General features: G+C 44.8%; 1 protein-coding gene across 1 annotated transcript in view; it reads left to right on the top strand.

Annotated features, from left to right (window-relative positions):
- Positions 1-266: 266 nt before the first annotated feature.
- LOC134023809 (G patch domain-containing protein 8) overlaps positions 267-15,815 on the top strand; it is a 123,967-nt gene continuing 108,418 nt past the window's right edge. The window contains exons 1-2 of the mRNA XM_062466170.1: positions 267-673; positions 1,280-1,483. Of these exons, the coding sequence (XP_062322154.1) occupies positions 1,364-1,483 (120 nt within the window). The 5' untranslated portion in view covers positions 267-673; positions 1,280-1,363. The remainder of the gene's footprint in view (positions 674-1,279; positions 1,484-15,815) is intronic.

Below are 15,815 nucleotides of genomic sequence, written 5' to 3'. Positions count from 1 at the left end.
TTGAGAACAGAGTTGGAGGCAGTAAGCGTGACCTGTCAGGGCAGAAGTGTGGAGAAAAACATAGTTACTGGAAGACAGCGCAGCCTGCATAACACAGAAGGGCTCTCAACTGCTGATTCTTATCTGCCAACGACAAGCTCTCTCTCTCTCTCTCTTTCTCTCTCTCTCTCGATCTCTCTCTCCCTCTCTTACGCACACACATACGCGTGAACGCGCACACGCACAAGACAAGGAAAGGGAGGGAGAGAGGAGGGAGGGAGAGAGGGGTGAGGGAGTAAAAACGGTGCTAATTTATTTCAAATCACTCAGAGCATACACTGGCTCGAGCGATGCCCAAGTCTCTGGAACGGAGCTGTCTGCAGCGTGCCTTTCATCCCGACAGATCTGCTCTACAGGAGACAGACACCAGCTTTAATAACTGACTTCTCGAGAGAACATGGGTCCAGCGAAGCTCACCAAGCTCCTCGCATTGGCCAACGGAAAACGTTTTTATTCAGCCTTTGGCAAATGCGACACACTACTTTCATTCACGCATCTTTTCCGATAATAACGGATACTTCCGCTGCTCCGTCTGTCTGCGCGCGAAGAAGATGAATCAACTCTGCAATGCTGCCTTCGCTGGATGCACTGTCTCCTCACCACGGACAGGCACGAGCGGGTGATTTGAACACAGGTAATAATCCATTAAGAAATTGCTGGGCATTTTAAGACTTAAAAGTATGTTGAAAGACATATTGTTAAAATAACATTTGATCCCTTCAGACAGACAGGAAGAAGGGGATCAGAAGAGAGAGAAAGAAAGTCAAATAACGAGAGAGAGAGAGAGAGAGAGAGAGAGAGAAAAAAAGTCAAATAACGAGAAAAAGAGGATAGAGTAAGGGAACGTTTCTTCTTTGTCAAGGAACGATTGACGCACCTGCTAAGCGCGTGTCTTTCTCTCCTCTCGGGCAATCCTCTTTGAACAACTCGCTCACCAAGTCTGTATGTTGCAGACACACACACACAGACAGGCTGTGTTGCTGAGTGGGGACAGACAAAGGACAAGAGTGAGAAGAAAGAGAGAGAGGAGTGGGGGGAGAAAAAGGGGAAACCCAAATTCTCTAAAGTGCAGCGATATCAGGCTTCAATCATAGCCTGTCATATGAGCATGTCTCATCTTCAGTGTACCTCACATTTTGTGTATACAACTACAAAACAGTCGATGGTGAAAAAGGGATTTCGAAATGTGTGACAAAGCAGTGTGATAGAGACATCGCACTCTCTCCTTCATCTTCATCAGAGCCTTTTCAACGGAGTGCACCAGGCGGGTCCCCAAGCAGACAGCCCCCTCAGCGTATGAGGTACAGGAGACCTGAGAGACCGGATGGCGTGCAGCACGTGCTACTACCTGGTCATCAGCTCCACGCACCTGAGCAATGGACATTTCCGCCGTGTCAAGGGAGTGTTCCGAGGCCCCCTGTGTCCCGCAGCAGTTCAGTCACCGGTAATGTTTACAGCCCTTCGGCTACATCAATTTGTCTTTAATGTTGTTGTTTTTTCTGACGGTACTTAGTATTGGTAAGCATTGTAAAATTGGTTGTAAATGCAGACTGACACACTTCAAGCATGAACGGTAGATAAACCACTGTTCCATTCTCCAGTGACCCCTTGCTCTTTCCTGTCCACATAAGACTGCAAGATGAGGATGAGTCTCCCTTCCCAAAATAGCATTAATCACCTAAGGAGTGTGTGTGTGTTTGTGCATGGGTTTGTAGAAAAAATGGCATATTTTTGAAAAGCTGTTAGGGTTAGCTTGTGTGTGTGCTCATTGTTGCATAATCAGTGTGTGTGAGTGCATGGGTGTCTAATGAGTGTGTGTGTTGTCCCAGATTGGCATGGCGTCTCCCTGACCTTTAGCTGCTGCCAGGGGATCTTTTTAGCATCAGACTGGCATTTGGTGCACGTCCAGCAGTCAGGACCACAGGTGCTGCCAACCACCCAAACTACAAGCAGGATTCATACCCAAATTACGATATTTTCTGACGTTTGATCTTTTGGAACCTGTTTGCGTGTGTGTGTGAGTGATGCTCAGAGGGCTTCTAGTAATCACAGATTATTCATGAGCTCTTAATGTGAGGAGGGACAAACTGGCAGAGCTGATGACAAGTTTGATGAGTGAGGAGGAGAGGAGCAGCTGGAGTGTGTGTGTGTGTGTGCATGTATGTATGTATGTGTGTGTGTGGTTATTCTACTCATTACCGGACTGTCATGTTCGTACTGATGTGCCTGTGTGATGAGTGAGAACAAGGTAGACTAAAAGGAGATGTCTGACAGGCAGAGAGAAAACACACACACACAGTCCCTTACTCAGGAGATAATATACAATGCTACAATCTATGACTTCACATATTTAGCATGAGGTTTCATCAAACCCCAAATATCTTGCACTCCATGGTCTAATCCCTGTAGCTTTCACTTCATCAACCATAAATCAGAATGTGGATGCTGTCAACGTCGTCAGAGGTTTGTCAACTTCCTCAGAAGTTTGAGCTTGTGTCTTTCTACACTTTCTAGACTTTATGTTCATACGGGAAGTGTTTTGTCTCTGAGTCACTCCTGGAATTCTCATTATCACTTCAAAGACTGCTCTTAGAAACAGTTTGGTTTTAATAAGTGAGTGGGAGGGACAGGGGTAGGAGAGGAGGAGTAGAGGTGGAGGGAAGACAGGAGGAGTAGAGGTAGAGGGCGGAGAGGAGAGGTGAGAGGTGGTAGGAAAAAAGGTGAGGAGTAAAGATGGAGGGAGAAAAGAGAGTTGAGGTGGAGATGTTCCCTCCAAGCCAGAGGGATGCCTTCACATCTTAGGTACTTTCCTCTCTGTCTCTTTTTCTCTCCCTATCTCCCCCACTCTATACATTAATGAGACTGACATCAGCAAAGAGAGGATCTTTGTTTCTCTATCTTTTTAAAGTAAAAGTGTATCCTGTAAAGCAAATTCCATGATATGCTTCTCAGTACATTATATACGTGTGAAATTAGTTCCTGAAAGCATGTGCAAAGCGCGAAAACTTTGTTGCACTGAAATGTGGAGTTAGACCGTTGAACAGTTTATCTTCCGTTTTCAGCTCAGGTTTTGTATAGAGCTCCGGACGTCACGTGACTTTACTGTTTACGTCGCCATTTTGGCAGGAAAGTAGTGGCAAAAAATGAACGGCGCTGTCAGGCCAAATAGTGTCCTAGGGCCAAATAGTGTCCTACCTGACGTCACAATGCCGTTCCGATGCAAGGACGCGTCCGTCGCTATGCCAACCTTAAATTTCTGAGATATATATGCGTGCTAGCAGGAAACTGTCATGGTTGCTATACTGGTTACTAGGTAGGAAGTTTTGTATTTAGGCTTATTTAAACCAGTTAATTTTCACAACCTTAACTTCATGTACCAATTGCTCGACCCAATTTGGCACTACTTCACACTCCCTTATCTGCATTAGACTCTGACTTTCCTTGTTTGCACACTGATGTCAATTGCACATCACCTTGTTGTCAAAACACTACACACAATGTTCAGTTGTTGCACACACTTCTCAAGTAAAGTCTCAAAGCATCAACCTACAACACACAAATATTCAAATCTCTAAACACTCAGGTCTGGTGAGCATTTTGCGATCAGGACTGCAGCATAAAAAGGGCCTTGAGCCTGTTTTGTTTGGTAACCAATGGAGAACTTAGAACATATCAACAACCAGAAAAGAAGAGGGGTAAGAGTGAGAGGAGGACAAGGAAGAGGACAAGGAAGAGGAGGGAGAGGATGACAAGGAGGAGGAGGAGGAGGAGGAGGAGGAGGAGGAGGAGGAGGACGACAAGAAGAAGGAGGAGGAGGAAGAGGAGAAGAAGAAGGAGGAGGAGGAGAAAGAAGAAGGAGAACGGTGATCTCTAATGAGATTCGGTGCACCGTGGTTGACCATGTGCTCAACCATGGTTTGAGCATGAGGGAGGCTGGCCAGAGGGTCCAAACAAATCTCAGCCGCTTCACAGTTGCTGCCATCATTAGAACCTTTAGAATGGAGAACAGGTATGAATTATATTTGCCTTGTGTAATGAAATACTGCATATCAATAGAATACAGTGTGCTCACTGTATTTTGCAGGACTGAAAGAGAACCACACCGTGGAGGAAGAACACACACTTTCACAGCCGAACATGAGACTGAAATTTTTAATATGGTTTGTGAGAACAACGCTATCACACTCAATACAAACTAGGATCCTGGCTGACCATGCTACATTCAGGTACGTCCAGACCATCAGCCTGTTCTCTGTGTGTACCGAAATAAAACTTTTTTTGCTGCATATTTGTGTGCTGTTTTATGTTTGACTATTAAAAAAGTAGGCCTACACTGAGACATTTTACAAAAGGAGAAATGGCTCATTCTCATTCATATGGTGTGTTCCATTTCTATAGTTGTGTTTTAAATTTTGCACTACAGTGTGCTGTGAATGCTTGGTAGTGTGCAGCAAATGCTTAGTTGTGTGTCATTTGAAAATATGGCTGTGTGTACCAAATGAGAACACAAGTTCCATTTTGTGAACAGGTAAGAGATTTGATGGCAAAGAGTCATCTTGCAAAGGGAGTGTCAGGTTTATCATTTTGTGTGTGAGGTTTTCAGTTTTGTGTGTGCAGTTTTGAGAAAGCCGTTATTGTTTTGAGAAACGTGTGTTCACAATTGTGAAAAACTATAAAAGACAACCCTCCAACTGCCTCCAACACATTGAGATCAATGTACAGCCAGTAGAGAAGCCAAACTCTATCGGATTGATGTGGCTTCAATAAACATGGTCTAACAGCCGATGGCATGTACCTACACACACGCACAGACCCACACACGCATGCACACACACACGTGTCACGAGTGAGCAGAGCTTATGGACCCAATTACAGGAGATGGCAGACAGACAGGATCGAATAACTAAAATTTCCAACCAACTAAAAAATATCTAAAACTAGGAAACGTCCACTGGAAACAGGTAGGGAACACAGACTGCTCACATAGACAGGGAACACAGACCACCAGGACTTACAATCAGACAAGGTCTGACAAGGGGAGCAAACCTATACACAGGTGAAGGTGACAACAATGATCGACTTCTTGGTGATTACAAACAAGACAGGTGTGTGGGGAGCTAGGAACCAGGGGTGAGAGGGAGGGAAGACACGCCCACACCACAGACACACACAGATAATTACAAGGAAACCCCTCAGGAAAGCAGGGAACAGAGAAACATGTGGAAAACGTGGAAAAAACACTAGAGCACAGCCGTGGCTGTGACAACGAGCACACACACACATTCACACAAACACACACACATGGCATCAGAAGGTCAGAGAATCTGACATAGATCTATTTGTATCTCTGCAACGCTGTTGGATTTGTTCTCTGAGGCATCAGACTGCCGTGCAACCACACACAGTGGCTGTCCAGTGACAGCTTATCCGCCTACTGCTCTGTACAAGAGGTTCTCTGTGTGTGTGTGTGTTACGGTATTATTGAAAAATGTAAACTGTGCGGTTCAATGTTGTTTAAAAAAGGACAACTTTCCGAGAACATGACGTGAAGCTGTTTTATTTTCTGTAGATGTGAAAAACAGGAAGCATCCACAAGACAGGTTCTGGTTTGAAGTCTGCAGGTGTAACCCGCTCAGCCTATTTACTGCTATAAGAGCTCAGAGAACTTTAATTTAAATTAAGGGGTGTTTTTTGTCTCTTTGTAGGTAACAAAGAGACTTCAAGATTGTATTGCTGTTACAAGCCTTTGTTGCTCACCTTACAGTAAGTCCGACTGGAATAGAATTGCGTGTGTAGTGGTGTTGATTTCCTCTACAGTGTGTACAGTAAGGTGGATTTGAATGTGCTTATCTGTGAACTTGTGGATTTGTATGTGTGTACTTGTGTGAGTGCTAGTATGTGCACAGCACATTGTGAAGCCAAACACATATTCTACATTGACTTTGTATTCACAGATTCACATAGAAGCATGCAGAGATGACCAAGAGGGACCAGGTGAGAGTGAGGGAGAGAGAAAGGAATGGAGACCGAAAGAGAGAGAGACAGTGATAGCCTTCCACCATATTGCAATCTGCCCTACCAAGCAGCTTAACTCAGGTCAGAGCTATAAGAAACAAATTAACTATTGATGGGATAAAGAATTTCTGCAATTAATAAAATATTCGCAAATGTTGTATAATTTTTTATGACAATTTATTTTTACTGTGAAAAATCTAAATTTCTATCTCTCTCTCGCTCTCTCACATTCTCTCATGAGAGAGGGTTTCAAGAGGTGTAAAACCCTTGATGGAGAACATTAGTAGTGATCAGTGGTGGCAGTTTGCCGAAGTCTGCAGGAACAGCAGAGGCAGGAGCTTCGTATTCAGCACATACTTGCAAGCTGAAACCTGTCTTAAACTCTTTGTGTTTGAGGTATAGTGTGTGTGTGTGTGTGTGTATTTGTATGTGGGGGTGCACATGTTCCCTTTGTTTGTGCGCTGGTTGATTAGAAGACTTGGCAAACGTCTCGGCTCCTCTCGGTTTCCCTGGTCTGCTGATAATAGCTGTGTGTTTGCAGTGAACTCCTTGCTTAGCGACAATGGTGTTTGTGTGTAGTTAAATTCGTGTTTCAAGGATAATTGTTCAGGGCATATGTTTAAATGCCACCTCATTAACATAAACACTGTTCAGCTCCCTGCAGATTCACTGACAAGTTAATCACGCTCCCGTATACACACTTGCAAATGCACACAGCAGCACACTCACACACACAAATGCAAACGAGAACGGAAACACCCCCCCACACACACAAAAGGGGACAGGAAAACACGCACGGACACACTTGTAACATTGTGCTATTAGACTGTACATTGAACGTTTCATCAGCTTCCTGCAATAACAGTGAAATATGGATGAAAACAGTCATGTCACAGTCAAGTCACAGTCAAGTCATGAATAGATAAATAAACTTCATACATAAAATCATCTCAGACTGGAGAGAATGAAAAGACTTAAAGATCCTGTAAAGTGGAATTGAAAATGAGTTTTAAGTTCATCACACCACAGAAGAATGTGTTGTTTACTACCCATCCAAATTCGAATGAAAAAAACCCACTGACAAGTATGTTAAATTAGGCTTTGAAATCGTGAGAAAATCAGCAGTCTTCTCTGCTTGAGACTGGGGGGCGTGTCGCCTGAAGGAGCTAAAGCTCTGCCCCCTCGAATTTATTGAATTTAGCAACAACAGCAACACTAGCTAAATCAATTGCAGATATCAGAACAGCCTCCCTGAGTCACCACCTTACCGCGGTGGAGGGGTTTGCGTGTCCTAGTGATCCTGGAAGCTATGTTGTCGGGGGCTTTATGCCCCTGGTAGGGTCACCCAAGGCAAACAGGTTCCAGGCGAAGGACCAGACAAAGTGTGGCTCAAAAACATACCATGAAGAAAACAAACAATGGTTCTCAGTTGCCCCTGCCTGGAAGCGGGTCACCGGGGCCCCCCCTGGAGCCAGGCCCGGGGGTGGGGCTCGATGGCGAGCGCCTGGTGGCACAGCCCGAAGAGACAACGTGGGACCCCCTTCCAGTGGGCTCCCCATGATCGGGTGCAGTGTGAGACGGGCGGCGGCCGAAGGCGGGGGCCTTTGCGGTCCGATCCTCGGCTGCAGAAGCTAGCTCTAGGGACGTGGAACGTCACCTCGCTGGCGGGAAAGGAGCCGGAGCTGGTGCGCGAGGTAGAGAAGTTCCGGCTAGATATAGTCGGCCTCCCCTCAACGCACAGCATCGGCTCCGGAACCAGTCTCCTTGAGAGGGGCTGGACTCTCTTCCACTCTGGAGTTGCCCTCAGTGAGAGGTGTCGAGCTGAGGTGGGAATACTTGTTTCTCCTCGGTTCGGCGCCTGTACGTTGGGGTTCACCCCGGTGGACGAGAGGGTAGCCTCCCTCCGCCTTCAGGTGGGGGGACGGGTCCTAACTGTTGTTTGTGCTTACGCACCAAACGGCAGCGCAGAGTACCCACCCTTTTTGGAGTCTCTGGGAGGGGTGCTGGAAAGCGCTCCTCCCGGAGATGCCCTCGTCCTCCTGGGGGACTTCAATGCTCATGTGGGCAATGACAGTGAGACCTGGAGGGGCGTGATTGGGAGGAACGGCCCCCCCGATCTGAACCTGAGCGGTGTTTTGTTGTTGGACTTCTGTGCTAGACACGGCTTGTCCATAACGAACACCATGTTCAAACATAAGGGTGTCCATATGTGCACTTGGCACCAGGACACCCGAGGTCTCAGTTCGATGATAGACTTTGTAGTCGTGTCGTCGGATCTGAGGCCGAATGTCTTGGACACTCAGGTGAGGAGAGGGGCGGAGCTGTCAACTGATCACCACCTGGTGGTGAGTTGGCTACGATGGTGGGGGAAGACGCCGGTCAGGCCTGGCAGGCCCAAACGTAATGTGAGGGTCTGCTCGGAACGGCTGGCGGAATCCCCTGTCAGAAGGAGCTTCAACTCCCACCTCCGGGAGAGCTTCGATCATGTCTCGGGAGAGGCCGAGGACATTGAGTCTGAATGGGCCATGTTCCGGGCCTCCATTGTTGAGGCGGCTGACTGGAGCTGCGGACGCAAGGCGGTCGGTGCATGTCGCGGCGGTAACCCTCGGACCCGGTGGTGGACGCCGGAGGTGAGGGAAGCCATCAAGCTGAAGAAGGAGGCCTATCGGACTTTGTTGGCTGGTAGGACTCCAGAGGCAGCTGATGTGTACCGGCAGGCCAAGCTGAATGCGGCTTTGGCGGTCGCGGAGGCAAAAACCCGGGCGTGGGAGGAGTTCGGCGAGGCCATGGAGAATGACTTCCGAATGGCTTCGAAAAGGTTCTGGACCACCATCCGGAGACTCAGGAGGGGGAAGCAGTGCACTGTCAACGCTGTATATGGTGGGGATGGTGCGCTGCTGACCTCGATGGGGGATGTCCTGGATCGGTGGAATGAATACTTTGAAGACCTCCTTAATCCCACCAACACGCGTTCCGACGTGTAGGCAGAGTCTGGGGACATTGGGGGGGGCCCTTCTATCTCTGGGGCTGAGGTCGCCGAGGTGGTTGAAAAGCTCCGCGGTGGCAGGGCCCCTGGGGTGGATGAGGTCCGCCCGGAGTTCCTTAAGGCTCTGGATGTTGTAGGGCTGTCTTGGTTGACACGACTCTGCAACATCGCATGGACATCGGGGACAGTGCCTCTGGACTGGCAGACCGGGGTGGTGGTTCCCCTCTTTAAAAAGGGGGACCGGAGGGTGTGCTCCAACTTTAGGGGGATCACACTCCTCAGCCTCCCTGGGAAAGTCTATTCAGGGGTTCTGGAGAGGAGGGTCCGTCGGATTGTCGAACCTCGGATTCAGGAGGAGCAATGTGGTTTTCGTCCTGGCCGTGGAACTGTGGACCAGCTCTATACCCTCGGCAGGGTTCTGGAGGGTGCATGGGAGTTCGCCCAACCAGTCTACACATGTTTTGTGGATTTGGAAAAGGCGTTCGACCATGTCCCTCGGGGGCTCATGTGGGGGGTGCTCCGGGAGTACGGGGTACCGGACTCCCTGATCGGGGCTGTTCGGTCCCTGTACGACCGGTGCCAGAGTTCTTATTCCCGGTGAGGGTTGGACTCCGCCAGGGCTGCCCTTTGTCACCGATTCTGTTCATAACTTATATGGACAGAATTTCTAGGCGCAGCCAGGGCGTTGAGGGGGTCCGGTTCGGTGACCTCAGGATCGGGTCGCTGCTTTTTGCAGATGATGTGGTCCTGTTGGCTTCATCGGGCCATGACCTTCAGCTCTCACTGGAGCGGTTCGCAACCGAATGCGAAGCGGCTGGGATGGGAATCAGCACCTCCAAATCTGAGGCCATGGTTGCAATCTCCGGGTCGGAGATTGCACTCCACCCTTGATCTCCTCCCCTTGCACTCAAGGGGAGGAGATCTTGTCCCAAGCAGAGGAGTTCAAGTATCTCGGGGTCTTGTTCACGAGTGAGGGAAGGATGGAGCGTGAGATCGACAGGCGGATCGGTGCGCCGTCCGCAGTGATGCGGGCTCTGCATCGGTCCGTCGTGGTGAAGAAGGAGCTGAGTCGAAAGGCGAAGCTCTCTATTTTCTAGTCGATCTACGTTCCTACCCTCACCTATGGTCACGAACTGTGGGTACATCTTCCGCTTATCCGCCTCCCGGATAAGCGGAAGATGATGGGATGGGATGGGAGAACAGCCATACCTGCAGTCTCTGAGCGTTTTATGTTTTAATTAGGGCTCTCAAGTTTGGAAGACAGGCAAGAGTGACATCCACACACACATGGCGAGTTGCAAAAAATTTGAGGGGGGGGGGGGGTCAAAATTAATTAATTAATTGCTTTTTACCTGACATCTTTGAAAGGCAGCAATGATTAATGCATCCATGGCCAGGATATAATTATCAAATATGACATGATTTTAAAAGTGACCTATAACATTGACTATTTAAAACACTTAAATGTATTTAGTGCTAATACAATTATTAAGCCTATTTGGAAAGAGATGTTTATACTGTGACAATATGTCAGTCATCGCGTGATAACGAAAATATGACTAGGCCTAGACTACTTGTTAAAAACGGAAGAGAAACTGTTCAACGGTCTAACTCCACATTTCAAAACTGTTGGTTTAGTTACAGACACTCATGAAAAACTGATGCTAATTATCTGGGAAACATTTTCTAACAGCAGTCAATTTGTCATTGTTTATGTCAAACAAGTTGTGAATTTGTTGAAACATTAAAACAGGAGATCATGACTTACTCTGTGCTCAAAGTGATGCTCGAGCTCCAGTGGTTTGCTTTGTGGGTGATGACATGGAAAAATTCAAGTGGCACTGTGTAGATCTGAATAGTAAAGAAGGCGGTTTTAATACAATTTATTTAGTTTGTACAAATTAAGAATTAACAGAGTACTCTGGACCGGTCATAGCGAAAGACATGCAGATGTAACCTACAGGTCGTTCAAGAGAGTGGTGAAGAACAACCCTAAAACCCTGCCTTATATAAACTTACTGTTTTTTTTATTCGCTTTGGTACTATTTTCACAAGTAAGGTGTACATTTTCAAAACTCTTAGTACAAAAATCCAAACTGATCACACTTGTAACGCAGCTAGTCATTCTTTCAAAACCTGATGGAATGCTTTCAGTCCACATAATCATTGTTTCAAACACAAGATTATTGTAATATGTAATGGGAACATTTGGTTTAATGACCGAAACACAACAGTATGATCTTCTTTCAGTTTAGTACTTTTAACAATCAGTTCATCCAACAGCAAACAATGCAAGATACATGTTTCAAATCGGCCTTAGAAGTGCTGAAATTATTATGCTGTAGTGAATGTGACAGACATAATTCACCTTTGTTGTTAAGTGTTGTTCTATACACAGTTGATTGTCAACACAGCACTTTGTTCTTAGCGTGATTCTTCATGCAGTGAAACGTAATACGTTATACTTGTAATTTACTGTCCTTAGCCACTTACAGTTTTTTTTATTCGCTTTGGTACTATTTTCACAAGTAAGGTGTACATTTTCAAAACTCTTAGTACAAAAATCCAAACTGATCACACTTTTAACGCAGCTAGTCATTCTTTCAAAACCTGATGGAATGCTTTCAGTCAGTTGCACATGTTTTCCAGTCCACATAATCATTGTTTCAAACACAAGATTATTGTAATATGTAATGGGAACATTTGGTTTAATCACCGAAACACAACAGTATAATCTTCTTTCAGTTTAGTACTTTTAACAATCAGTTCATCCAACAGCAAACAATGCAAGATACATGTTTCAAATCGGCCTTAGAAGTGCTGAAATTAATATGCTACAGTACTATGTAAAAGACAGATTACACAGTTTCACATTAGGCAATACACTTACATTACTCACATTTACATAATAAATAATACTTTCCAAAATAATCCATCCTATGTGTAATCAAGTGAAGGATCAATGAAGACATCGTCTACAATCATTTGGGCAAATTACGTAGTTTTTACTATTTTTCAGATATAATTGTAACATAGGTATACTTTCTATTATGTAACTAAATGAGAACAAAACATAACATTTAGAGGCCCCATGCCCACCTCTCTGACCTCTCTGTTGGTGCCCATGCCCACCTCTCTGACCTCTCTGTTGGTGCCCATGCCCACCTCTCTGACGGATCCCTTGTCCACAAGCTCTTCCTATTCCTTGCTGTATATCCTGCTATGTTGAAAGAAATTGCCAGTGTTTACGCCCCCACTTTTACGTATATCTAATGACCAATTGTGGTTACCCCAATCTGAAATCAAGTAGCAATAACGAGTATTCATCATGTGTGGTTAATTTATATGTTCGTACAAAAACACATTTTATTTCTGCAGTTCTCAAAATCAATATACTGTTTATTGCTGAAATGAAAATATATAGGTTTACCAAACGGTTCAGTGATTAACCATTAAGGGCTGGGTTTCCCAGATTCGTTAAGAAGCTCTTAAGCGCTAAGAGCTTCTTAGGAGCGTTCTAAGAGCGCTGTGAAAGAAGGACGTGTTTCCCAGAGTCGTTCTTAGCTTAAGAAGATCTTTCACTAAGAAGGAAATGCAAGATCAGCCTGACCCACTCTTAACAGTCTTCTTAGCGACCAAATGCTCACTGCAGCCGCGTCAGGGAAAATTATATCTGACACTCAAAGAAATACTAAAACCATGCAGGATGATAAATGTGCGCCCACAGCTGCAGAACAACAAAAATAATAGCATAAGAAGAAAAATAACGTTATAAAAATAAATAATTGCCCATGTGTTCCTGTAGCACATAAATAAAATGAATCATCATTACTATCACTCATTACGTTTTCACACACATTCGGCATCTACATATGAGTTTACATTAGCTATAAAAACATCAACAACCCTGTGGTATTTCACAGATACCAGGGAAACTGACAGGTGTAATTGAACTCGGCTGGAACCTCATCAAGAGAGGCTCCACCTGCTAGTCTATATAAAGTCCACGCATGTGAGACACCATGGCTGCAATACAGCATATTCTCGCTGCTAACCAACAGCGTCGCGGTGCGCGAAGCCAGATGGTTTACATAAATGCCTATGTGCGTCAGCACTTCTCCCCACTTGATGTGCTGTCGGACCGGGTTGTCCAGTCCAAGTACCGGCTTCCCCGTGTGGAGATCCAACGCCTCGTCAGAGGGCAACCCGATGCAATTTTGCCCTCAGCCCGGAGATGCAGCTCCTGGCCGCGCTGCGTTTTTACGCAGGGGGGAGCTTCCTGGAGGTGGTTGGGGACGGCACCGGCCTCAGCAAGGCATCGGTTTCACGGAGTGTGGCAGCCGTGACACCGATCCTCCTGCACCATGCCCGGACACACATCAGAATGCCCACCATACGGGACGAGGTCCGCCAGGTCCACCGTGGATTTCATGCCATGGCTGGGATCCCCCGGGTGATTGGTGTCATGGATGGCACACTGATCCCAATCCACAATCCCTCCCTGGTGGATCCGTGCTGGATTGGGAGGAAACATTACGCTGCCTTCAACATAGGGTGCCACCCCCCTACTCCCAACATTAAACCCACTACCATCACACAACCCATACCAACTATCATGTAGGCTTTAGGGCTTGAAAGCTAGGAAATGACGCAAAATGATCCACAGAACACATGGTTGAAAAGGAAAAGTAGTTTATTTAAAAAAAAGAAGAGAAACAGGGTGTTGTGTGTGATTTATGCGCTGATAAAGTGGTGGGTGATCGATTTGCCTGGCATCGATTGACTTAGTTTCAGCACCACGGCGGTGGGCAGCTCCCTCTAAGAGCTTCTTAAGAAGCTTCTTTGGCGGGATCTTAAGAAGGCAGTTAAGAACGCGTCTGGGAAACACCCCTATCTTAGCGCTCCTTCTTAGCCGAACCCTTCTTAAGAGCCTTCTTAAGTCCTTAAGAACGATCGAATCTGGGAAACCCGGCCAAGATCAGTTGGATTAAGTGTTGGTTAAATGTATTTATGCAAATTTGATGAGAAGCATATCAAAAGTATTGTGAGCATTACATTGTGAAAGACAATTACTTCATATGAAAGGTATTTCTTTGATGACACTGATTAGGTGTGGTGAAAAAGTGATTGTGTAATTTTGTGCATTGTACTTTGTCAATTGAACATGTGATTACATGTTTGAAAAAACAGACTTTTTGATGATCTGCTTTGAGTTTTGTACTAACAGTTGTGAGGTTTTACCACATCCTTGTGAGAATAGTACCAAAGCGAATAAAAAAAACTGTAAGATCAGTTGGATTAAGTGTTGGTCAAATGTATTTACGCAAATTAGATGAGAAGCATATCAAAAGTATTGTGAGCATTGCATTGTGAAAGACAATTACTTCATATGAAAGATATTTCTTTGATGACACACTGATTAGGTGTGGTGAAAAAGTGATTGTGTAATTTTGTGCATTGTACTTTGTCAATTGAACATGTGATTACATGTTTGAAAAAACAGACTTTTTGATGATCTGCTTTGAGTTTTGTACTAACAGTTGTGAGGTTTTACCACATCCTTGTGAGAATAGTACCAAAGCGAATAAAAAAAACTGTAAGATCAGTTGGATTAAGTGTTGGTCAAATGTATTTACGCAAATTAGATGAGAAGCATATCAAAAGTATTGTGAGCATTGCATTGTGAAAGACAATTACTTCATATGAAAGATATTTCTTTGATGACACACTGATTAGGTGTGGTGAAAAAGTGATTGTGTAATTTTGTGCATTGTACTTTGTCAATTGAACATGTGATTACATGTTTGAAAAAACAGACTTTTTGATGATCTGCTTTGAGTTTTGTACTAACAGTTGTGAGGTTTTACCACATACTTGTGAGAATAGTACCAAAGCGAATAAAAAAAACTTTAAGATCAGTTGGATTAAGTGTTGGTCAAATGTATTTACGCAAATTAGATGAGAAGCATATCAAAAGTATTGTGAGCATTGCATTGTGAAAGACAATTACTTCATATGAAAGATATTTCTTTGATGACACACTGATTAGGTGTGGTGAAAAAGTGATTGTGTAATTTTGAGCATTGTGCTTTGTCAATTGAACATGTGATTACATGTTTGAAAAAACAGACTTTTTGATGATCTGCTTTGAGTTTTGTACTAACAGTTGTGAGGTTTTACCACATACTTGTGAGAATAGTACCAAAGCGAATAAAAAAAACTGTAAGATCAGTTGGATTAAGTGTTGGTCAAATGTATTTACGCAAATTAGATGAGAAGCATATCAAAAGTATTGTGAGCATTGCATTGTGAAAGACAATTACTTCATATGAAAGGTATTTCTTTGATGACACACTGATTAGGTGTGGTGAAAAAGTGATTGTGTAATTTTGTGCATTGTACTTTGTCAATTGAACATGTGATTGATTACATGTTTGAAAAAATAGACTTTTTGATGATCTGCTTTGAGTTTTGTACTAACAGTGTTGAGGTTTTACCACATACTTGTGAAAATAGTACCAAAGCGAATAAAAAAAACTGTAATGTAGTTAGGACTGTTTAGGGATTGCGGTCCCTTTAAAAGGTTCTGCATGCATAATGACGTTGGACCCCACGGGGTTGGTTGCTGAGCAACGCTTTTGTCTTGTTGGTTTTTTGACCTACAAAAATAAACAAGACACGCATTCGTGTGCTCAACGTGAGGAATAGTTTCTTTCGATTTGATGCAATTCCCACACTGGTGACCCCGACGTTAGTTTGCTGGACGGATCCAGTA

Source organism: Osmerus eperlanus, chromosome 7 (genome assembly GCF_963692335.1).
Source record: "Osmerus eperlanus chromosome 7, fOsmEpe2.1, whole genome shotgun sequence".
Classification (NCBI taxonomy): domain Eukaryota; kingdom Metazoa; phylum Chordata; class Actinopteri; order Osmeriformes; family Osmeridae; genus Osmerus; species Osmerus eperlanus.
This window is presented reverse-complemented; position numbering and strand designations above follow the sequence as displayed.